General features: G+C 28.4%; 4 protein-coding genes and 1 long non-coding RNA gene across 6 annotated transcripts in view; 3 read left to right on the top strand and 2 right to left on the bottom strand.

Annotated features, from left to right (window-relative positions):
* The window catches only part of LOC102680857 (acidic leucine-rich nuclear phosphoprotein 32 family member B-like), a 5,932-nt gene extending 4,534 nt beyond the window's left edge, over window positions 1-1,398 (bottom strand). The window contains exon 1 of the mRNA XM_006619692.2: window positions 958-1,398. Coding sequence (XP_006619755.1) covers window positions 958-1,065 — 108 coding nt within the window. The 5' untranslated portion in view covers window positions 1,066-1,398. The remainder of the gene's footprint in view (window positions 1-957) is intronic.
* Window positions 1,399-2,431: 1,033 nt separating this feature from the next.
* Window positions 2,432-3,531, top strand: LOC102681088 (60S ribosomal protein L44). Its single transcript, XM_006619694.2, has 4 exons — window positions 2,432-2,567; window positions 2,947-3,120; window positions 3,223-3,339; window positions 3,436-3,531. Exons 1-4 carry the CDS (start codon window positions 2,565-2,567, stop codon window positions 3,454-3,456), a joined length of 315 nt encoding a protein of 104 aa, XP_006619757.1. The 5' UTR covers window positions 2,432-2,564; the 3' UTR covers window positions 3,457-3,531.
* A 59-nt stretch (window positions 3,532-3,590) lies between these two features.
* Window positions 3,591-5,214, bottom strand: LOC102681342 (WASH complex subunit 3). 2 transcript variants are annotated; one of them, XM_006619698.2, is made up of 5 exons: window positions 5,085-5,214; window positions 4,524-4,680; window positions 4,272-4,436; window positions 3,919-4,181; window positions 3,591-3,697 (listed from the first exon to the last, which is right to left on the bottom strand). In XM_006619698.2, the coding sequence occupies exons 2-5, from the start codon at window positions 4,572-4,574 to the stop codon at window positions 3,631-3,633; spliced, it is 546 nt and encodes a 181-aa protein (XP_006619761.1). In that variant the 5' UTR covers window positions 4,575-4,680; window positions 5,085-5,214; the 3' UTR covers window positions 3,591-3,630. The 2 variants fall into 2 exon arrangements, with proteins under 2 accessions (XP_006619761.1, XP_006619760.1); XM_006619697.2 differs by lacking the exon at window positions 5,085-5,214 and adding an exon at window positions 4,739-4,874.
* Window positions 5,144-10,802, top strand: LOC102681216 (transportin-3). Its single transcript, XM_006619695.2, has 17 exons — window positions 5,144-5,382; window positions 5,716-5,919; window positions 6,000-6,157; window positions 6,226-6,298; window positions 6,383-6,514; window positions 6,614-6,831; window positions 6,921-7,212; window positions 7,292-7,527; window positions 7,619-7,758; window positions 7,834-8,025; window positions 8,092-8,330; window positions 8,421-8,561; window positions 8,622-8,833; window positions 8,897-9,053; window positions 9,126-9,293; window positions 9,365-9,477; window positions 9,569-10,802. Exons 1-17 carry the CDS (start codon window positions 5,266-5,268, stop codon window positions 9,627-9,629), a joined length of 2,853 nt encoding a protein of 950 aa, XP_006619758.1. The 5' UTR covers window positions 5,144-5,265; the 3' UTR covers window positions 9,630-10,802.
* Window positions 10,803-19,748: 8,946 nt separating this feature from the next.
* Window positions 19,749-22,936, top strand: part of LOC102681824 — a 13,827-nt gene continuing 10,639 nt past the window's right edge. Inside the window, exon 1 of the long non-coding RNA XR_422349.2 lies at window positions 19,749-20,920. This is a non-coding gene — a long non-coding RNA (uncharacterized LOC102681824). The remainder of the gene's footprint in view (window positions 20,921-22,936) is intronic.

The raw sequence follows: 22,936 nt of genomic DNA on the forward strand, positions 1-22,936 counted from the left end.
GGAAGGAGAAGATAGGAGTAAGCGAGAAAGCACAACGAACGCGGGCTTGGTTTCGGGCGCCATAATGGAAACCCACAGCGGTAGTGGTGGCGGCAGCAACGGCGGTCGGAAAAATGCGCGGGATGCTCGCTTTTCCTATCTATAACACTGATATTCTAGATAAAAAAAATGGCGTCCATTTTGTAGAAAGAATGCCAAGTAATATAAACTATGCTTTCGACAAAATTTTCACAAAATTCTACAGAGTTATAGAACGCTTCGAGAATGCACAATAAGAAAATGTATGAAATAAGCACATGGCGTTAGTAATGGAGATCCCGCCCGAATTTTGCATTCACAAAATAAAAACATAAGAATATTGAATCTGATTTTAATTAGATCGGTAATTATAAATGATATTAACAATAAAGGTGATCAACTAAACCATCGTGCTCGTGGCAACCACGCGAAATACGATGGCGTCCCTTAGCTTGAATCGAGAAAACAATCACAATTAGATAGTTTTTTATCGTTTAAAGAAAAAATATAGAAACAAATAAATTTCTTAATATTGTAAAAATATGAATTCTAATGAAAATGCCGGCCGGCATTCTATTCTTTTCCATGCCGTCAATCGGTTGAAACGACACTCAACTGCCCGCCCACCCGTCTGTCCTCGAGAATACGATATTGCAAATAGAATATAAATTCATTACTCTAAGATATAAAATACGAATTATTTTCATAAAATTCAAAAACACGAAAATCTAATTAAAAGAATATTCACGAACTTCCATCGACTTATATAAATACGATTTTGAAATCGTAGACAATGCTGTGATCAAGCAGCGTGGCGCGGAAGCATGGTGTAAGCCGGCGTGTACGTGCTTTCATGTGTACGTGTATGCCTACGTACAATCGTGAAAAAGGTCGAGAAAGTATTTTAAAAAATCAAATGGGAAAAGCAAGACAACTCACCTCGGCTGGCCTCTTCATTCCTTTGATCTCACATTTCGCGTCTCCGGAAGCTTTGTCGTTCTCAGTCACCTTCTCCACAGCGACCTCGTTGTTTTCTTTGCTACTCATGATGGATATGTGTGATGGACAAGATGCCTGCGTGTCTGCTTATAAACGATGAAAAAGGTAGAGCAATGTGTACACGTAACGATACTTCGTGCCCTCGCGCGGCGTCAGTTTCCGGCGAAATGCCCGAGAGAGCAGCGTCGTCAGGCGAAAACCCAAGGGGCAGAGGGAAAGAAAGAGGGGAAGGGAAGGTGAGACAGAGACCAACCAGTCAGGAGTGGAGAGCGTCGTGAACTGACGACTGTGGCGCGAATAGCGCAAAGCGGACTACTACCCGGTCTCAGCTCGCTCCTAGCACATCCAACCTGGCTTTGTTCAAAAATGAAGATGGCGCGGGTTTGAAACTCGATAAATGTCTGATTGGTTGAAATCATAATATCCTTTTCCGACGTGCCACTGCACCTAATTGGAAAAGTTATAACACTACATGATGTTTTATTATTTCTTATGAAAATTTTCCACGTAATCCATCCACCTGACGTATAAATAAAATTAGATCCTGCGGAGGACGAGGGGTTCGAGAGTTCGTGGCCTGAGTTTACCGTCTGGTTCGAGGCTATGTTGCTCGATTCAAATAAGTTTTATCGCTAAAGAACATTTATATTTTTTATATATTTTCCTTATAAAAAAAAATTAAAACATATAAGAAATACAATATAAATTTCATATAAAGAAAATAATTATTTTATACATACTTTAAAAATTATTAATTTAAAATGGATATTTCAAATAACATGCTTTAAAGATCATGGCGGGAATTATCCTATACATAAAAGAACTAAGCTTTTTGAATGACGCAGACGCACACCTGTCACTCAAAATTTAACGTCAAATATATTACTATTAGTTTATTAAATTTTTATCTATGAAAAATATTTTTTAAATATAATGAATATGAATGAACTTTTGTTTATTACGTTAAATAAAAACAAATTATGATTATTATAAATTAACCTAATTATTTATACAATGAATTATTCGTTTCCGTAACCAAAGACAACGTAACAAAAGAAAAATGATTACATATTAATATTGTTTTTTTCTTTCATATATTAAGTATTATTTTTTAATTTTAATAGTTGTTTGAATGAATAGCAGAAATTTTTATTATAATACAAAATGATTCATTAAAGCTCATAAATTGATTAAAAAACAACAGTAAAAGAAACATTATAACATATAATTGCTGTTATTGATTGAATGTCTTATATATTAAACCAATTTTGATGCCGAGTATTAATGGCGTGTATACAATTGAAATTTTATATTTAAACAAAGTAAAAATAGTTATATTCATTTTTATCATGATTTAATATGAAAAAAATTTTATAAAGCAATATTATATTAGGTATTTCATTAATATTTATATGTTTTAATAAAAAAAAAACATTAAATTTCTGATTTTTTTCTCATAGTCTAATGCGCGCATGCGTAAATATATATGTATATCAATTTCCGGTGTATATTCCAAGTATATTTCCTTTTCTTTCTAAACGTCCAACATGGTAGGTAAATCTTCAATTGAAAATATTCATAATTTATCCATAATTTTAATGATAATCTTGTAATAATGTCATATATAAATCTAAATTTTATTACATATATTGTATTTGTAAAACAATAATATAAATATTTTATGATATTTACAAATAGAAACAAATGTTATAATAATAATAACATAACCTCTAAAATGACATTGTGTTAAAATATCTTTTAAAAATTAAAAACAAAATAAATTAATATTAATAAAGATTAATAAAAAAGAAATATAAATTATAAAAAATTATGTATATAAATCATAAAAGAATTTAAATTTATCATTTTAATTCTTTTTTTTAAGAAAATAAAATTGCGTTATATCGTGAATATTCTTTATATTTTTAGGTAAATGTGCCGAAACAGAGGCGCACTTTCTGTAAAAAGTGTAAAGTACATAAACCACACAAAGTAACACAATATAAAAAAAGTAAAGAACGTCATGCATCCCAAGGTAGAAGACGTTATGATCGTAAACAACAAGGTTTTGGTGGACAAACTAAACCCATTTTCAGGAAAAAAGTATATTTTTAAATATATTTTTAAATATATATGTAGTGACATTAATATTATCAGTATAATTATAATTTTATAATTTTTGATAATTTTGTATTATTTATTTAGGCAAAAACTACAAAAAAGATTGTATTAAGAATGGAATGTACGGAATGCAAATATAGAAAACAAATTCCTCTTAAAAGATGTAAACATTTTGAATTAGGAGGTGATAAAAAGCGAAAGGTAAGTAATATATTTTTAATATATAATTTTCTTTTTTTTGCAATATTTTATATAATTTATTTATTAATTTATAATAATAATAATGTTTCATTGCAGGGACAAATGATTCAGTTTTAAGATGAAGTTATATATATAAACTTGCTAAATGTATTTAATAAAATATGAAATAAATCTTCTGAATATTTGTATTTATATTATTTTATTAATTGTGTTTTATAACGTAAAAATGTGTCACATGGTTTTTTTTTAGTATAATCAATTCAGTATATTAAATTTAATATAACTAAATATTTAATCTTCTTTATCCTTATCGTTTTCTGTAGATATCTGCTTAGAAATTACTTGTTGGGATTCATTGCTGATGTAAAAAATATTAATGTTAATAAATTATAGGCATAAAAGATAATATGCAATATGAATCAACAAAATTAAAAATATTTAATTATAAAACTATGAAATTATTATATAGTATTATCTATATTTATTTTAATATAATATAAATGATTAATTTTTATATTCTATTATAAACTTGAATATTTTTTCGATTATGAAAATTTTAAAACATTTGATAAAACTTACTCTAAGATAGATGAATTTAATCCTTCTTGTTCCATTTTTAATTTGACAGCTTCTTTTGGTACACCAAAATGTATCATTTTCAAATATTTTTCATAACGTGAATCTTTGTTTATTAATTGTTTTTCAGTTTGTATATTTTTAGAAACATCTTGTTTAATATCATCAGGTTCATTTATTTTAGATACATTTTCTTCTTTATTATCATTATTTTCTGTAGTACTTTTAGTATTTTGATTTTGTTCCAAACCAGGGATTGATGATAACTATGAAAATATAATTAAATTATTAAATATTATCAATATTTTTTTTTAAATAATTCATGTATATAATTACATAAATGAAATATTACATACCCAAGATTCTAAAATTTCTAATGAAGCTTCTATTCTTTGTAATTTATATTCAAATTGCAATAGTCTTTCTTCACATGATAATGTAAATTTATTAAGAAATGTTACAGTATGCACAATAAAGTGATTAATGAAAGAAATCGTTCTTTTCTGATTAATTGGTGGAACCTAATAATAAAAAAGTATTAAAAAAAATTGTCTATTATTATATATAAGTAATAGAAAAAAAAACAATGAAAACACCAATGTTTACACCTTTGTACAATCGATAGTTGGCTCGATTATTGGAATTTTGTAATCATTCATGGTATATTTCAAATGTTATTTCTTGTTTGTTGTCCAACTGTCAAACGTCAAACTTTTAAAGCATTGCTTCCATGGATCATGTAGGACTTACGAAAGTATGCATTCACTAAAAACAGAAATCCTTCAACTGTAGTACATATACATCTTCTCTACAGATAACGTACAAACGGCGGGATATTTAAAGGTGTATTACGTTACAAACTATTTGAAAATTCCTAAGTTATAAATATCAAGTAAAAATAATTTAAATAGACCATGATCAAAATTCAGTCATAATTTTAATATGTGTTAGTACATTCCATTTTATAACTATATATATAAACAGTTGATATACAACTGTAGTTGAATTGTGATTGATAAACGTGTAATAGATAATATAATTTTAATTGCAATATATAGGTTAATGATATAAACGGAATCACGTAAGAAAGAAGATTTTTTATTAATGATTATTTTTAAAACTGCATGTATTCGAAATTATTTGTTCAATTAAGTTTTAATAGATATTACTATTTGCTGTAAGTCGATAAAGCAGAATATGCGCTGATAGTGTGAACAAGAAACTTTTTGTAGTTGTACAGGTTGGATTTGGAGATCGGATGTAACGCGGTATAAAACGCGAGTGATTTGTTGTCAGTAGGAATTAACTGTGTGTATGGATATTACCGGGAAAATAAATATTTTTTGAAGAATGGAGTCTCCGCCTGACCTGGAAACAGTTTACCAGGCTGTATATTCTTTATATAATAATTCAAATCCTTCGGGGCCAGGAAAAATATCTCAATGGTTGGACGAATTACAAAAATCAGTAAGTTATTTGTTAACGGTTTTTTATAATTATTATATATTTTTGAAATTTTATAAGCATTGTATTTTACAAATTTTTCTGCCATTGATGATATAGTTTTTAATAATTTTATGATATAAATGTATAAAATTCTAAATTAAAAAATATAGATATATCAAGTAATCTCTAACCTTATGTATAAAAGATTTTAATTTTATATTATATTGTTTTTATATTATTGTAATTTAAAAATAAAAAAAATATAAAAATAATATTTTTAAAAATAATATTTATAAAATATTTATATAAATTATATGTATAAATATATTAATATTTATAAAAATAATTTTTTAGGTATTTGCATGGAAAATAGCAGATGAAATGTTGCAACAAAAACGAGATTTTCAATCTTGTTATTTTGCTGCACAAACAATGCGTACCAAAATACAATTATGTTTCCAAGAATTACCTCCAGAAGCTCATATTTCTTTGAGAGATTCTTTAATGAATCACATATCACAAATTAATGAACATACCAACTCTGCTATTGTTACACAGGTTTATATATAATTTTTTTTATATTATTTATATATATATTTTTATATATATGATTACAGTAATACAAATTATTATTATAGTTGTGTTTAGCATTAGCAGATCTTGCATTACAAATGTGTACATGGGAAAAACCAGTTGTGGATTTAATTAATAGATTTGGCGGATCAACTGCTAGTTTATGGCCATTACTTGAAGTAATGACAGTATTACCAGAAGAAGTGAATTCAAGATCTCTTAGGTATTTAAATATACATATTTGCAAATATTTGTAAAGAATTTTTTTTTAAATTGTATATAATTTTATAGATTAGGAGCTAATCGCAGGCAACATATATTGCTTGAACTTAATGCAAGTGCAGATACAGTGACAGAATTTTTGGTATGTAAATTGAAAATATATATTTTTATATATTTTATTTATATATATTAATATTTTATATTCATATTTTTATCATATCTTTAGAAAATGTGTCTAAAAAATGGCGGAGAGAATGTACAAATCCGTGTTACAATTCTTAGATGTTTTACAAGTTGGATTGCTGTACATGCTATACCTCTTGTACCTACAAGTGATGTTATTGTATATACTCTTCAGGTATATATTTTCTCATCAATATTGATATCTGATAATTTTAGATAAATTTCTGATGACTTTAAATAAACTTTAAATAAAGTATTATATATCATTGTTTAGATACTTGGAAATCATATGACTGGATCTCAATTACATGAAGCAGCTGCAGATTGTATATGTGTAATTCTGCAAATTTTGGAAGAAGATAGTAATAGTAATCAGGATAATAATAGCGAATCTAATATACAACTACAACAGTTACAATTATTTCTTTTTACTAGTGTAATGACCTTAGAACAACCATATCATTTATCTGTTGCACATGAAGATATGGACAAGTAAACTTTATTTCTTCTATGTAATTAAAAAAATAATACAACTTTTAATTATTTAAAATATGTACTTAGTCATTATATAAATTGTTTAGGTCGATAAACTATTGTCGAATTTTTACGGAATTAGCTGAAACCTTCTTGGAAACCATAGTAAATGGTTGTACAGGAGGAAAACAACATTATGCTATTAAAATTCTTGATCTTGTCTTAGTATGTGTTGGACATCATGATTATGAAGTAGCACAAATAACTTTCAATTTGTGGTATCGTTTATCTGAAATTCTCTATCAAAAAAATAGCGATGATCTTAATGCAGTATTTCGACCTCATATTGAAAGATTAATTGGAGCACTATGTAGGCATTGCCAAATGGAACCAGATCATGTTAGTATTTTCAATATTTAAATGAAATGATTTAAATATTTTTTTCTAAAGATGTTCTATATATAATTTTTTTTAACAGTTAGGTCTAGTAGAAGAGGGAGCTGGTGGAGAAGAATTTGCAGATTTTAGAAATCGTGTTTCAGATTTAATAAAGGATGTTGTATTTGTAGTTGGAAGTAGTCATTGTTTTCGACAAATGTTTTCATCTTTGACAGGTGGTCCAGGACCACAAGGTCAGCCTAATCATGTACCTACATGGGATTCAACTGAAGCAGCTCTGTTTGTAATGCAAGCAGTGGCAAAAAATATTTTACCGTAATTTTCTGATATAATAAAGATTTTTATATGTTTAATTATAATAATATTTTTATTATGATTCAACAAACATAATAATATTTGTATACAGAAAAGAAAATGACGTAGTGCCGAAAGTAGTAGAGGCCATTTTAAATTTACCAGAAAATACTCATATAGCTGTTCGTCATACAAGTATTCTATTATTGGGAGAACTTTGTGAATGGATAGACAATCATCGTCAATCTCTAGGTAATCTCTAAGTTTAAAAATAACTATGCTTTAATATATTTATTTATTATAAATAATTTAAAATTAAATTTGTAGAACCTGTTTTGAATTTTCTTTTGACCTGCTTAAATCAAAAAGGTTTAGGAAGTGCAGCTTGTGGTGCATTGTTAAGTATATGTACTGCTTGCCCATCACATATGGCTTCACATTTTCCAGGATTATTACAAATAGCACGTTCCCTTGATAATTTTGCTATCAGTAATGATGCTGCTATTGGTTTGCTTAAAGGTAAGATATAAGTGCTGACAAATAAAAATTTTAAAACAATATAATATATCTATTATTTTAAAACAGGAGTAGCAATAATTATGTCAAGCTTACCACGTGAAAAACTTACACAAGCTATGAAAGAATTATGTTGGTTTCAAGCAAGACCATTGTGTGAGATTATGGAACGTAGAATCCCCATTGAAGTAGGAACTAAGACTGATCCTGTGATATGGCTAGACAGATTAGCTGCTATATTTAGACATACTGACCCTCCAATTGAAGATAGTTTTGAACCTCATCCTTGTCAAAGTGCTGTTACTGAAGTATGTCTTATGATTTAATAATAATAATATTATTTGAATATTATAATAATTCATGACACGTATATTTTTTTATATTGATGTTATATATAGATGTGGCCCATATTATCAAATGTATGCACAACATATCAACATGATGCAAAATTAATGGAAAGATGTTGTCGTTGTCTAAGATTTGCTGTTCGTTGTGTAAGAAAACATTCCGCCCATCTTCTTGAACCGCTTGTAAAACAGGTATTTATTATATATAAATTTTAGATTATAGAATTATATTATTATTTCATAAATTTTCAGATTGTGCAATTATATGCAGCTCATCAACATAGTTGTTTTTTATATCTCGGTTCAATATTAGTTGATGAATACGCTACAGATTCAGAATGTGTCTCTGGTTTATTAAAAATGTTAGAGGCATTTATTGGACCTACTTTTAATATTCTTCAACAACAAGATGGGTTAAAAAATCATCCTGATACTGTAGATGATCTTTTCAGATTATGTGCCAGGTATATATTTTTATTAACAAAATAATCTTGTTCTAAATATTAAAATTATATTTTTAATAATAGGTTTCTTCAAAGAGCTCCAATACCTTTTCTGTGCTCTGTTGTCATAGAAAGCATAATTGACTGTGCCTTAATGGCCTGTAGCTTAGACCATAGAGACGCAAATGTATCAGTAATGAAATTTTTTTATGATTTGTTACACTGTGGTCGAAATTATGAGGTAATTTAAAAGAAAACTTGATTTTTTATACTTTGATATTAATAAATTTTTATTACTGTTTTTATTGTCAAGAATCGAACGGATTATACAATACGACGGGAATTAGTACAACGCGTATTAAAAGAAAAAGGACAGACATTAGTTATAAGGTTACTTCATGCATCTGTATTCTCACTATCGTCCTACATGTTATCTGATGTGGCAGATGTTTTTGTTGAACTTTCTTTAACTAATAGACAAGTAAGATATAATAATTTTTTATTTATTAATTATTATATTCTTTTATAATTAAAATATTATTAATTATTTAGCTATTATCTAAATGGTTAGAAGAAGCCATTAAAACCATGCCATCACAAAATGCAGGTGGTTCTCCTACAGCACAACCTGAACAATTGTTTGAATTTCACAATACGGTTACAAGGTACATTAAATGTTGTATATGTAATGTTTTACCTATTTTATATTCGAACAATTGATAAAAGAAATTTTTACATGAATTTATTAAATTTTAGGGCAGAAACAGCAAAATCTATAAATCATGCTTTACGCAACTTTGCGCGTTTGTATCGTTGATGCATTTTAAAATTTTAAGATCAAAAATATCAAAATTATAAACAGCAAAGATCTTCTAGGATCCTTCATATAATTATTATATTTGAAGGTATTAAAGAAAAAAGATTACTGTGAAATGGTAAGTCTATGCTGTATAAATATATTAGCAAAAGTTTTAAATATTTTGTATTTGTTTATTATCTACACATTCCTTTACAAAGTATGTAAAACAAATAACATAAGCCGATCATCTTATAAGATATAATTTTACATACAAACTTTGTGTTCTATAAATTTTTTTAATAATAACTAATATATACATTTTTGCCATATGAAAAACTAAATATAGAACTTTATACACTACTTGCTTTTCAATTATTTATGTTATTATTAGTATAGTTAGATTGTATTTGTTCTATGTAATTTTTGAATATATAATATGAAGAAGAATATCTGGATTACCTATTAGGTATGTATCTAGTCAATTATTTCAAATAACATTATGCATACTTTGTAGATGAAGTGTAGATAGTAAACATTAAAAAATCAGAGTGATTATATATTTTTGTGCTTTCCATCTTATTTACACGGACAATTTTACAATGGAATATTATTAAATTATATAACAAAGTATGGAATATGTGGTATTCGATTTATCATTAAAATGCACTAGGTTGTACAATATTATCTTAAAGTTACGTTTTTAATGCTTTAAATTTATTAGGTATCACTTTCAATAACAATTTTTTTTGTTATTTTATATGGTTATAATAATATGGAGAGCAAACAACAGACTTTGCAAACAGATTTTTGATAAACATTTCTAAATGAAATGTAAAAAAATTATTTGTGCATACATATTACATGAAATGAAAAATATGTATGAATTTTCCGTGATAAAATAGGATTTATTGACACTTCTGTATCTTTTTCACATGTTTCGCAAAATATATAATTTTATATACATGTAGAACATATTTAATGAAGTGTGTTATATAATAATAATGTTTGGAGACAAATATGTCCAACATTCTCATTGTATGAACAGACATTTGAAAGTAAAGTGTTCAATAGTTTTAAACATGTCAATATTTTCATCAATTTGTGTCTCAAAATACAAGTTTAATCGTATATTCTGAACCAAAGTAAAGATGCAAAAATACAAATTTATATACATACAATGAAAATACAAAAGAAAGTTGTATGCTCATTTTACACAATTAACTTGTACAAATATATTACGCAATTGATTTCTTATAAATTGTTAATGTACAGATGAAGTATTAATGAATATAAACATTCATATTAATAAGAAAAATAATTATAATGTAAGATAAAAATAATTAAACTATAAGAATATTTTAATGATTAACATTATTTTTAACATTTACATTTTCATTTCATTTTATAATAAATATTTCTTATATATTAAACAAGATATTTTTTTTAATATATGTATGTTTATTTATTTATTCTTTTAATATACAAATATATGATAATTAAAATGACAAGAAGGTTTGCAATTATAATAATAATAATAAAATATATTAAAATACAGATTACATATTGGAATACAGATATATTTAAGAAATTAAATTTAAACTTTTTAACTAATCTTTTTAATATCAAATGAAATTTAATGAAGGATATAATATGGAGGGTATAATACCATTTTGGATTAACAAATTATTAATATTATTTAAATGACTGTTGCAACTTTTATATAAATAATGCGGCAGTATTAATTTTATATATATTATTCAGATCATTGAAAAACGTTATAATAATCAATTAATATTAAAGAATTAAGAAATTTAATTTTTTTAATATCTTGCTCAGTTGATAAATTATTTATTAATTTTCATGCTATTAGAAACTTATTTGAATGCATATTTTATGTGAGAAACAGGAATTCGATAATTCTAATGATACTTATGATTCAGATTCGGATGCCACGTCTTCTCAAAGCATTGCTAGCAATCTCAGGATCTGAGTCACTAAGCAGTTGTGTTATGAGTCACAACAGTCGAACCTTATTAAAGACTAAAGGAATGCTGTTGCAATATACCCGAATAAGCCAGCTAGCTGATAAATTTTTTTCATTTGTATTAAATTTTTAATTAAATTTTTATTAAATTTTATTTTAATTTTCATTTCTGATTAATTTTAATTTTTAAAGTCAAAAATAATTTTAAAAATTATTAAAAAGTGCATACAACAATTATCACATCATTACATTTCATAAATTTAGAAAAATAATTTTTAATAAGATATTTCTTTCCATAAACTGTCTTTCGATAAATTGATATTATTAATAATTAAACATATTAAACATTCAATGATTACTACATTTTTAAGTACAGTACAGAAATTTACATCGCGTTTTATTATAAATTATGATAAACAATAAATCAGCATTCATATTTATCATCTATCAATAGAAGGGCTTTAACTTGCCTAACTATTGACTAATAAATATCTCTATATGCATATTGAAGCGCATTGTTAACCAATATCGTATTTCATATTATTGCGCTATCATTCATGACTTTCTTCAATATGTATATATTATGATTTTATCTAATGTTGATTTGAATTTGGCAAAACAATTCTTCTCATCAGCTAAAAGAAGAAAAGAAAAAGCCTATAAATCATTAGCCTATAGATCATTATAACAAACAAATTAATCCAACACATGGTAACTGTATATATATATTAACAAAATTTCAATATTTTTCTGTATATTGTTTTTCCATCTTCTTTTTATCTGCAGAATAGATTTGTGAAAATCTTAATTTTTTTTAAAGTTCGAATATTAATACAAACTTCATTTTATCGATTCATCTTTCCAGTTTGCTTGTTAAAATATTTTATCTTTTTTGTATTAACTGCAATAAATTTTATTTTACATTAAAATTTCTGTGTGCTACTTAATTGTTCTTTAAAATTCCTTCAGTTATTAAATAATAATAATAAAACTACAATTAAATTTGAAAGTAAGAATTTAAACAACTCATTTATAATATATCTATATTTTTAAATGTATAACATATATAAATCATCAATTTAAAAAATATTAAATTAAATTATTAAATTAGATACATAGATAAAAAAAAAATTAATTTATATTTCATTTAATGTCTATAGTCATCTAATAATAAAATCACATAATAATTATTTGAATTATATTGCATAATATTACAAATAATCAGATTCTATTTTATTCATAATATCAAAAGATGATGTTAACCAATATGTCTCTTACTAGCCTATAGTGCTAACATTTGCTCGTATAGGATGCAGCACGTAACTATCGCTGAATCCACCCTCTCTCATCGACGGCAACGGGCAGCGGCGCGTTGCTGGGCAACCAGACAGTCAGACTGCTGTCTGCCGATCTGCCAGGGGCGCGGAAGGCCACGACGAGACGAGAAGAGTAGACACAAGCACACACAGTAGAGGAAAATCGAACAGAGATAGTACGATAGAAATGAAAGGGTGGGGGACAACGGGTGTAAAACAGGTGTAGAGGGAGTAAGGTCGTTGCTGGAGGGGTAACGCGACCATTTGACCGTAGGACGAGAAGAACGAAAGCTCTACCACAGAAAAAAAAAAGGAGAAAAGGGGATGAAAAGAGAAAAGGGTAAATGTGTATACAGAGAGAGAAGTTGTGTTTGTGTTTGTACGAATGGTAGTCTTCTATGTAGTGGTGGTATTCGATGTCGCGATAGTGGGGGATCAGTGGTATGAAGGTGCATCAGAAGGATCGGGGTAAAGCTGGTGGGAAACAGTGCGGCGTCAGGGGCGACTGGGCTAGACGAGTCGAGGTCAGTTATCCGCCACGCCCGACGCCGACGCCGTCGTTCCGGCACACCGCATTGCATTTTCGGCGCCACTGCTGCCGCTGCGTATCACTGCATTGCCAATGGTCTCTTTTTTCTTTCTTGCTTTCTTCCTTTCTCTTGCTCTTTTCTCTTTATCTTTCTTCTTGCCTTAACTTTTTATCTTTTGTCTCTTATCTTTCTTTCTCTATTTTTCTTTCTTTGTTGTTTTAAAAACGCCTGCTGTTGCGAGAACTCTTTTTATCTTCTTACTTTCTTTGCAATGTTTTGCTATAATATAGTAGGTTTTTGCCTACTTATCCATTATTGAAACTATGTACATTGTTGCACAATTTAATAATTATTTTAAAATAACATTATCCGAACCAAAATTTTTGGAATGGAAATATTCATTTTATGAAATTTTATCATTCAAATCATATGTCATAATATCTTTAAACTATAAATATTATAAATCATGATAAACAAAAAGAGAAGAATGAACACCAAGGCAGCCATTTTATTTTATTCGCGCGCATGCGAATATTTTTCAGAAATATTACATGAAATGATTGCAGATTTCTATTCTTGGTATAGAATGATTAAGCTTTTTATGCATGTGAAATATAATTTAAAAGCATGTATAAGTTTTTAATTCGCTAGTATCAAATGCGATGTCACAATAAGTAATATATAAGTTGTTAGAGTATTTGTGAAACGGTTGTCTCGCAGTTGTCTGGCCGTCTAGTCCGACTTTGTCAGGGTCGTTCCAAAGAATGAGTATCGTGACAATTATTTCACGTTTATTCTTTCATTCAAGTTTGAAAGAAGTGTTAATAGAATAAGAATCCTTTTCTATCGTCTCAGGTAGATATATCAGGAATAGTACATTCTAATATTTCTTTTGAACAAAAAAAAAATGAAAGTCATTAATTTATATTTCCGGATATACATAAAAAAAAAAGAATTACAATTAAAAAAAAATTAATTTTTTTACATAACTTAAGTTGTGTGATGTGTATTTGTCGTATATGTATATTTCTTTTTTATTTTTTTATAATCATTATCATATTAATAAATTTTGGAAATTATGAAAAAGATTTATATTTTCTCATAATTAAAAAACATTAATACTGAATTAATGTGAAAATGTGAACGGATAATTCATAAAAAGATTATGCATGAGAATGATGTCTTTAGACAAGAATAATAAAAAATATCGGCAAGAATAATAAAAAATTAAGCATTACAACAGAAATATATTGTCAGAATTTAATATTGCTTTTATATTTTTTCTTTTTTTCATTTATTTGAAATTAATTTTTTAATATTTTTCATAAAAAAAATGATCGATTTATTCAACAATATATTTTTCTCATTTTCGTAGAATATAATTATGACATACAAGGTTTTTAAAAAATAATTATTAATTAAAATTAACTCTCTCGATTTCTATTTTTTCAACATTAATTTTTTCAATTGTTTTTATTTTTTATTAAAAAGTTTCATTATTTTTTTCTATTAATTTTTTTCTATAATTAAAATGTTATAGTAAAAATACAAGAATAAGAAATTTTCGATTTAAGAAAAATATATTTCGCATTTAATATGGTTAACTAATTGCATTTAACACTATGTTTATGAGACGTGCACGAGTTGCATGTAGAAATATAAATGAAGTTGCACATACGTGGAGAAAAAAGAAGAAAAAAATAGAATATACAAATGATGTTTCATTATAACAAAGAAGAGTAGTTTAAAGGCAAGGTGGAACAATGATCGTGTTCAAACATATCAATTGAATAAAATAAATAAATACAAATTTTTTTTGAATATCTGTTTAACAAATATATATCAATATCTGTTTCTGAAATTTATTTTATTTGAAAATTTGCATTATCATGTTCTATTGAATTTCTTTGAATTTCTTTTGGTTCATTATATGAAATGATCTATCCTTTAATTATACAAGCAATTCATCATTGTATTATTGTCATATTATTTTATCTTATGTCATAAATCGAATTATGGATTTCATTATAAAAATAATATGAAATTTTATTTATATATGGATAAATATAAATGAGAGTGCGTTATTCACGAATAATAGGATTTTGTAAAAGCAAGGTGCGTTGATCGATGAACACGGCCCTGCAGACAGTACGTATCCCTTTCCCCTACCAACGTCGGACTAACCACCAAACCTTCACCACATCTCCCATCTGCCTTGGTACGTTATTGGCACTGGCTAATGGCCGATGCGAATTTGCCGTGGTTCGACAGAGAGGGACACTAGCAGGAATCACGATAAAGCATGTAGAATAAAGAATACGAAGAAGGAAAAACAGGAAAGAATAAAGGAATGTTTTGTTGCACATTGTTTCGAAATAGAACAAAAGATGTAGAAAAAATAATTACGAATAAAAAAAATATAATTAAATTTCGTTTTGAAAATACAAAACTTTTAATTTATTTTTATGTTTTTTTATAGTATTTAACAAGTAAAATCTAAAAATATATAAATATATAAAAATATATATGTTTTAATGTTAGAAAATACAATATAAGAATACAATGTATTTTCTAACATACATATAAATACATTAATAAAAATTATAAATATTTAAACATAATTGTTAATCTAAATCTTTTGATATGACATGTATGATATGGATTTAAATAAAAATTTGTTTCTTTAATTTTTTTTTTATATTTCTGATAATAAAGATATTTATTATAATAGAAAAATATTTCGAAAAACATATAGAAGCAAGATAAATGAAATGAATAATAAATATATAAATAATAACTATATATATATATATATTATATATTATATGATTGAATTATATATATATTATATATATTATATGATTGCTTTCCATATTACGCTGCCGCAATCTATTCTATCTAATAATAGCTAGTTTCCAGGGCAAATAATTGCCTAATGTACAAATTTCAGCTTTGATTGCCATTAACTAATCAACGAGATTGGACCAAGTTCCTTTTGAACCTATTTACTGGAAAATCGACCTAGAAGCGCGATCAAAGAGCACGGTTTCGTCTGCGTTTATATTCCCTACGAAAGAAGTAGATGTGATCTACGTTTGATCAGCCATCAATGTACAATTTCTATTCGATTTATCATTGTTTTGGCTATCAAAAGAGTAATGACTATCAAAAAAAAAAGATAATTCAATTTTACATTATTATTTCAAGTGGACCATATCCAAATGTCTTCGTCTGTGTTCGAGATAGTTGATTTCATTGGCACAATAGACACGTGAATCATCGACGAATAAAACATTAAATCGAGATAATATAATAATGAAAGCGTTTACGAAGTTTTACAAGGTTTCACGATATTATTCTAAGACATTTAGATGTAAAATTAATAGATAAAATTAATAGGCTCCTATTAAAATTTCATCATTTTAAGATTTTAAAAAGTTGCATTCATTGTCATTGTAGAAATATATTTATGCATAAATATATTACACTTCTCTATATAATCTATAATTTGAAAGCAAAATATTTTTAGATACAATCAGTGTGTGCATAGACTATTCTAGAATGAGATACATTCTTGTTGTTTAACGAATATTTTTCTCAAGAAAAGAAGACCATAATAGTACACGCTGAACTTAACAATGATATTGCTTATTCGAAAATTGTCTATATAGATTTGATATCTTTTTCACGATAATTTTTTATTCTGGTTGGATTCTATAAGCATGTATTATCTATTTTTTAGGAACGAACGCATGTATCAACACGTTTGCATAAGTCTTAATCTTCCTTTAAGAAGTCCAATCATTTCTCAGAATAGAGAACTTGCTTCATGCTCACATTGCAACTTTTATTTCGCGACAATAACTATTCGTATTTCCATCTGGATGTCTGGACACGTAACGAATGTAGAATGTTATCAAGCTTGAGAGGAGTCGTATGAATATCTAACTTCTGCAGAGTATTCACACGATACATTCGTCAGTATAGCATAGCGGACCGTGGAGTAATTACTAAATGAGATCTCGTTCAGGGGATAAGCTTCTCCGAAAGACGGTACAGGTGTTAAAGAGAAGTCAAGCTTGAAAATTTTATACGAGAATGTGGTAGTTGATTCGTGATGGCGATAGTGTATGCACAGTGTCAAAAACTGGATAACGGTAGTACGAACGTTGTATGTAATGTTTCGTGCATTGTGCCAGATCAGTACGATAATAATCGTTCGAAGTAGACTGGCAGCCAAGCAGTCCAGCGGTAAGCAAAACGCAAGTAGCAGCGCCGGCTACGAGCTATTCGTTCAGTTCGTTCGTCGGGTGAAGGACCCAGTCTCTCCCTCTCCCTTCTCCCTCCACTTCTCTCCCACGTTCCCCTTCCACGGGAAATGATCGTTCTCTATCTAACCTGCATGTATTTCTCTCGATCTCTTTCTTTCTTTCTCTTCGTTATCCATTCGTCCCTTTCTTGCTTTCCCTTGATGCTTCTCTCTCTATCTATCCCCACTGCAGGCCCATCCCCTTGTCACCTATCTGCCTCCAGTCATCCTCTCCCCCTCCCCTTGGCACCCCACTGGTCCGTCCTCCATCACCAGCCATCTCTGCAATTCTACTGCCGCAGTCCATACACATCAAACGATACCACCTGGTTTCTCAAATTGCGACGTCCACTGGATCCAAATGAAATTACACACAATCCTACCAGCTCCCACTAGCTTTTTCATTTTCTTCTTGCTCTCGCGGAATTTAGACACGTTCGAACTGGCAATGAAGATTTTTCACGGTTTTCACGATTCGAGCTGCTATTACCTTTTATATCTTTTTCGAAGAAGTCATTAAAATTTGTCGTACTTTTCGTCGATAATCTTTGCAATATACTATCTGATTATTGTCGCAAAAATAAGGTGCAATTTTTACCTTCATCATTTTAAAGTCAATGCGAAGAAAAGCTTCTATCCATCTTTATTGTATTGATATATGCGATCTTTCTCTTTTTACAATGCATCCAATGTTTCCTTTTACATTCTCTCAAAGTGAATCGGCTATTATACTTTTGTAATCATTCGACATCTATGGGTAGAATGCTGTAAATTCGTGGTCGTAAAATTATATTGCTAAATGAATTCAGTTGCACGAATAAATATGACTTCAAGTCGCGTGCTGCATAACGAGACAAAAGACTTCCTTTGTATGAAACCGATTTGTAAACTAAAAATCTCGTCAATTCGATTGGCTGATTTATTAATTGATATTCAATGAAAACGTTTTGATTCCCCGTGACTCTTTAAAGAACCCTCTCTGCTCTTTGCGTCAAAAGAAGTTTTATATTACGCTCATAGCTTACATTTCCATTTAACTTCGATTTCAGAACACTTTAAAAGTTCTTCGATAATTGGACGCACAATATTCCTGAAGATATAGGAAGAGTAAAGTAATATCAAAACCATAATACGATAATATTACTTTTGCGCGCGTTGCAATTTCTATGAGGCAAGAAAGAGATTGGCGCCGGGCGCTTCCAATTGCACCAGATCGCGTAATAACACGACTAAGGACTACGTGCATATATCCGTACATGTATACCGCAAAGTCTTCAGAATATCGAAGCATTAATACCACGACGAAACGAAGCCCTCGAGTATGCGCGTTTCGCTGCAACAATTTCCTTGATCGATAGTTTTGCCAACAAATAGAAACGTTCTCTATATCTTCCTATTCGCATAAAAATAAAATTCGAGCAATAGAATCGATTATTATAAATCTTTATTATTATTTAACTTGATTATTATTTAATCTTATACAAATTTAATGAAAAATGTATTATCGCGGTCTAAATTAGTCTAAAATTACTTTAAACGTCGTTAAGATTTACGTCATAAAGAGATGGCAATTAGTATATACATAATTTCACTACGCGAGGAGATGTTTCATGATTTCTGAGAACGAGCTAAAGAGCTAAATTTTGGTGTATTCCGTAGTCGATGGTCCCGCGACACTTAAACATTCGTAAAGGCAGGACCGTGAATTGCACGCACGGATAAAGGCGCGACCGTGGCGATTCCGACAGGAATTCCCGATGAGATGGGCGGAAAGTACAAAGGTTCGACGCGCTTCGGCGGTTCTCGGTACGGTGGGCTTCCGGTCGAATTCGGCTAGCTCCGATCGGCCTCGTGCGCATTCGTCTAGGATCGGGCCGCCCAGTGGGATCTACATCGTCAGAACGGGTAGTAGCGGCGCGCCGCGAGACCGGCAGTTTTGCGCCCCGTGCAACGGCCAATCGGCCAGTTCGTCGCCGGCTGTTCGTGAAAGAGGTATTTTCGCACATCGTTCTGCGTTCGCTCTCCAATCGGAGATCTTTTGCATCATCGTCCATCGTCCACCGATTTTGTCTTCGCTAGTTTTTTCCTACTTGTCACCCATCTATTTTGCATAGTTTCCTAATTTCTATGCTCCTTTCTGCACGTACAATTCTTTTTTCTTTTTTCTTATTGGTTCTGCGAATAATGGAATCTAAGTTTTTTGTAATAATGTGCTTCATATAAATGACGAATATCTTTTTAAAAATCTATCTGCTCTATCATGAATTCGTAAGTGTGTATTATTCGTTGCCACGTATATTGGTATGCGAGCGAATTGTCGAGTGTTTGGTGACGTGTTAAAATGCGGCCATTTCCACCGGCCATGAACGAGATAGAGAGCGTGCTGCGTGAGATAGAGAGTGAGAGAGAAACAGGGAGCATATGCGTGTGAGAGAAACAAAGAAAGAGCTTAAAAGACATCGATATTTTAAATAAGTTTATAACTCCGAATTTCGCAAATTCATCATCAAACACAGCATGTTTGCGAAAAAGACAGATTTACGGATTTCTCGATATTTTTATCAAAATCTGCTTTCTTTCAATTCACTTCTTTTTCTTCTTCTTCTTGTTCTTCTTCTTCATCATCATCTTTTTTCTTCTTCTTCTGCTTCTTTTATCCTAGTTGAAGCAGCATGAATTCAGAGATTGAAAAAAAGAACGATTGCCGATTGTCATACGTTCAGGTGCTGGAGGGTTAATTCGATTGGGATTTTTGTGGAAAGTTTTTCGTTACATATTTCTGGAAATAGTGAAACGCGCAATTAAAGGAAAAATAAATTAAAAAACGATAAAAAGAAAAAAATAACAAAAATCAGATTTCTTAGTATCCGGGGTACAAATCGCGTCGAGAAAAAATTTGGAGTCGCGACTGTCACGCGTGCCGGCTATTGCTAGTTCAGGCCCGCATATCAGTTAATCTTGCAGTCTTTTGATTTCAATTCTTCAAGAAGAATAGTGATTCAACAGTTTTTTTGGTGATGTCGACCGATATTCGATAGAAGAAATGGCGATTGATGTGGCGAAAAGAAATGAGGAAACGTCACGTAACAGTGGTGCGCTGCCGGCTAACCTGTCGGTTAACCTCTTTCTCGCTGCTCACCGGAAGAGACGAACACGTGCACTTCAGTCAGGTAAATTATTCGCTTGTTTTCGCTTTATCATTTTATTGATACAAGCTTGTAATTTTCGTGGGTCTTTGATATCGACTCTTTTGATATTATATTGTTGAAACGTTACAAAAATCGTTAATCACGAACTGGGTGGTTATTTAAGAAACCAACTTTAACGATCAAATGAAAGCGCATATTTTTCATAAAAATTTTGATTTTCTTATTTTGAAATTAATTATTTTTCTAGTTTTCTTTATTTTTTATATTGTAAATTATCTTTTATTTTTAAAATTACATTGATTCATTCATATATTCATAAGATTATAATTTTTTCAATTTTATTTTGTTTTTATTTTCTTAATTTTATATAGAATTGATAAGATTTGAAATACGATCGATAGACAAAGAATTATGAAATTATTTTTAATAATTTTCTAATAAAAGTAAAAATGTGCGGTTCTCAATGCGATGTTATGAAAAAAAGTAAAATATAAAAAGAAGACTGTTCGATAGTAAAATACAAAAGACTATTCTGCTGCACGATTATTCGCTATACCACTTAACGGTCGTTTCCTCTTAACACTACTCCCCTTTGCTATTCGTTGAAAACTTGAACCAACCATATTCTTCGTTCTAACATATAACATGAGTATTATATTGATTTATACGTATATACGTAACAATTTTAAATTTAGCAAAAATTTAAACTGCTCGAGATAAAAATGTATAACACAGATCAGAATTTAGTTTATACTATTTCAATTTTCTTTTACTTCAAGCTTCATTTTTCTGGCTATATAGTAATATATTTTTCTATGCATGTGGACCGTTAAAAGCTTAATCGTAGGAAAATTCAATTCTCGGTAAAGTAATTTGCTAAATTTAGTTTATAAAATTATCAATTTCTGAGAATTTCAAAAATATAATATGTTAAAATTTATATGTGACGGGAAAATATTTGTTCGTCCCGAACGTTATTAATTGCTTACCCAAGAATTTTTAATTTTTTTTAATAACATAAAAGCGCATGCGCTTTTTGATTCTACTTTCTATTATTAAAGATTTTTCAAATAATGCTGATAATTAATCATTATATATTAACAAAACTTATATCATGCTATTTTTTTGCTCATTTTATTATTATTATTATTTTTTAAATCATTATTCAATTTTTTGAATCATTATTATTATACTTTTAATTTTTATTATTAAGAATTTTGATTTTCGAATTATCATAGAAATAATGATAGCCAGTAATATAAATTTGTTGTAACGATGTTATTGCAGGTGTCAATACATTCGTTAACATGTTGACACATTTCGCGAACACCTTTTACAAAACATGTAACTGCGTATATTCGTATGTTTACAAAAAATTTGTTAATGTTTATTTCTAATTATTTTTTTCACAATATTTCTTATTATTAGTTTTCAAATAAAAATAAATCTTAAAAATAAAAAACAAAATTTAATATGTTTGATCATTTTATATATAACGAAGTTAATAATTTGTAATATTTAATTTATATTTATTATATTATATACTATATAATTTTTTGATAAATTGCTTTTATGTTTAAATTAATTTTTGTACATTCATTATATTAAAATCTTATACAGAAAATTTAAAGAATTAAGAGAAAATATATTTTATAAGATTAAGCAATCATGCATTTTGTTAAAAGTAAATTTTTATTTAGACACATTTTTCATAATTGAAACACTTTTCATATCTGTTTAAATAAATACTATCGAAAAGTCAATATTTTGGCGATATTTATAGATTGCACGATTCGACGATTTCCATATAAGGAACATAATTTGATTTAACATTCCTAATCGTACGACTCTCACTTACGTCATTATCAAAGTCAAACTTTAAGTAACTTTTCACATCTTCTCATTTATCTCTTTTATGTTTAATTATTTCAAATTCTCTTACTTATCATAAACTTAATAGTTCGCATTTCATATCTTTATTTCCTATAAAAAATTTTTTATATATAAATATTCGCCATTTATTTTTTTTTTTTTTTT

The sequence above is a fragment of the Apis dorsata genome, unplaced genomic scaffold (genome assembly GCF_000469605.1).
Source record: "Apis dorsata unplaced genomic scaffold, Apis dorsata 1.3 scaffold_429, whole genome shotgun sequence".
NCBI lineage: Eukaryota > Metazoa > Arthropoda > Insecta > Hymenoptera > Apidae > Apis > Apis dorsata.

Coding starts and splice junctions, on each gene's coding strand:
- LOC102681088 (XM_006619694.2), top strand. Junction 3,121..3,222: donor AACCCATTTTCAGGAAAAAA/GTATATTTTTAA, acceptor TTATTTATTTAG/GCAAAAACTACAAAAAAGAT. Junction 3,340..3,435: donor GAGGTGATAAAAAGCGAAAG/GTAAGTAATATA, acceptor GTTTCATTGCAG/GGACAAATGATTCAGTTTTA.
- LOC102681342 (XM_006619698.2), bottom strand. CDS start 4,574: ATGAATGATTACAAAATTCCAATAATCGAGCCAACTATCGATTGTACA. Junction 4,437..4,523: donor CAACTATCGATTGTACAAAG/GTGTAAACATTG, acceptor TTTTATTATTAG/GTTCCACCAATTAATCAGAA. Junction 3,698..3,918: donor TTAAATTCATCTATCTTAGA/GTAAGTTTTATC, acceptor TTTTTACATCAG/CAATGAATCCCAACAAGTAA.
- LOC102681216 (XM_006619695.2), top strand. CDS start 5,266: ATGGAGTCTCCGCCTGACCTGGAAACAGTTTACCAGGCTGTATATTCT. Junction 5,920..5,999: donor ACTCTGCTATTGTTACACAG/GTTTATATATAA, acceptor TTATTATTATAG/TTGTGTTTAGCATTAGCAGA. Junction 9,294..9,364: donor TTTCTTTAACTAATAGACAA/GTAAGATATAAT, acceptor TTAATTATTTAG/CTATTATCTAAATGGTTAGA.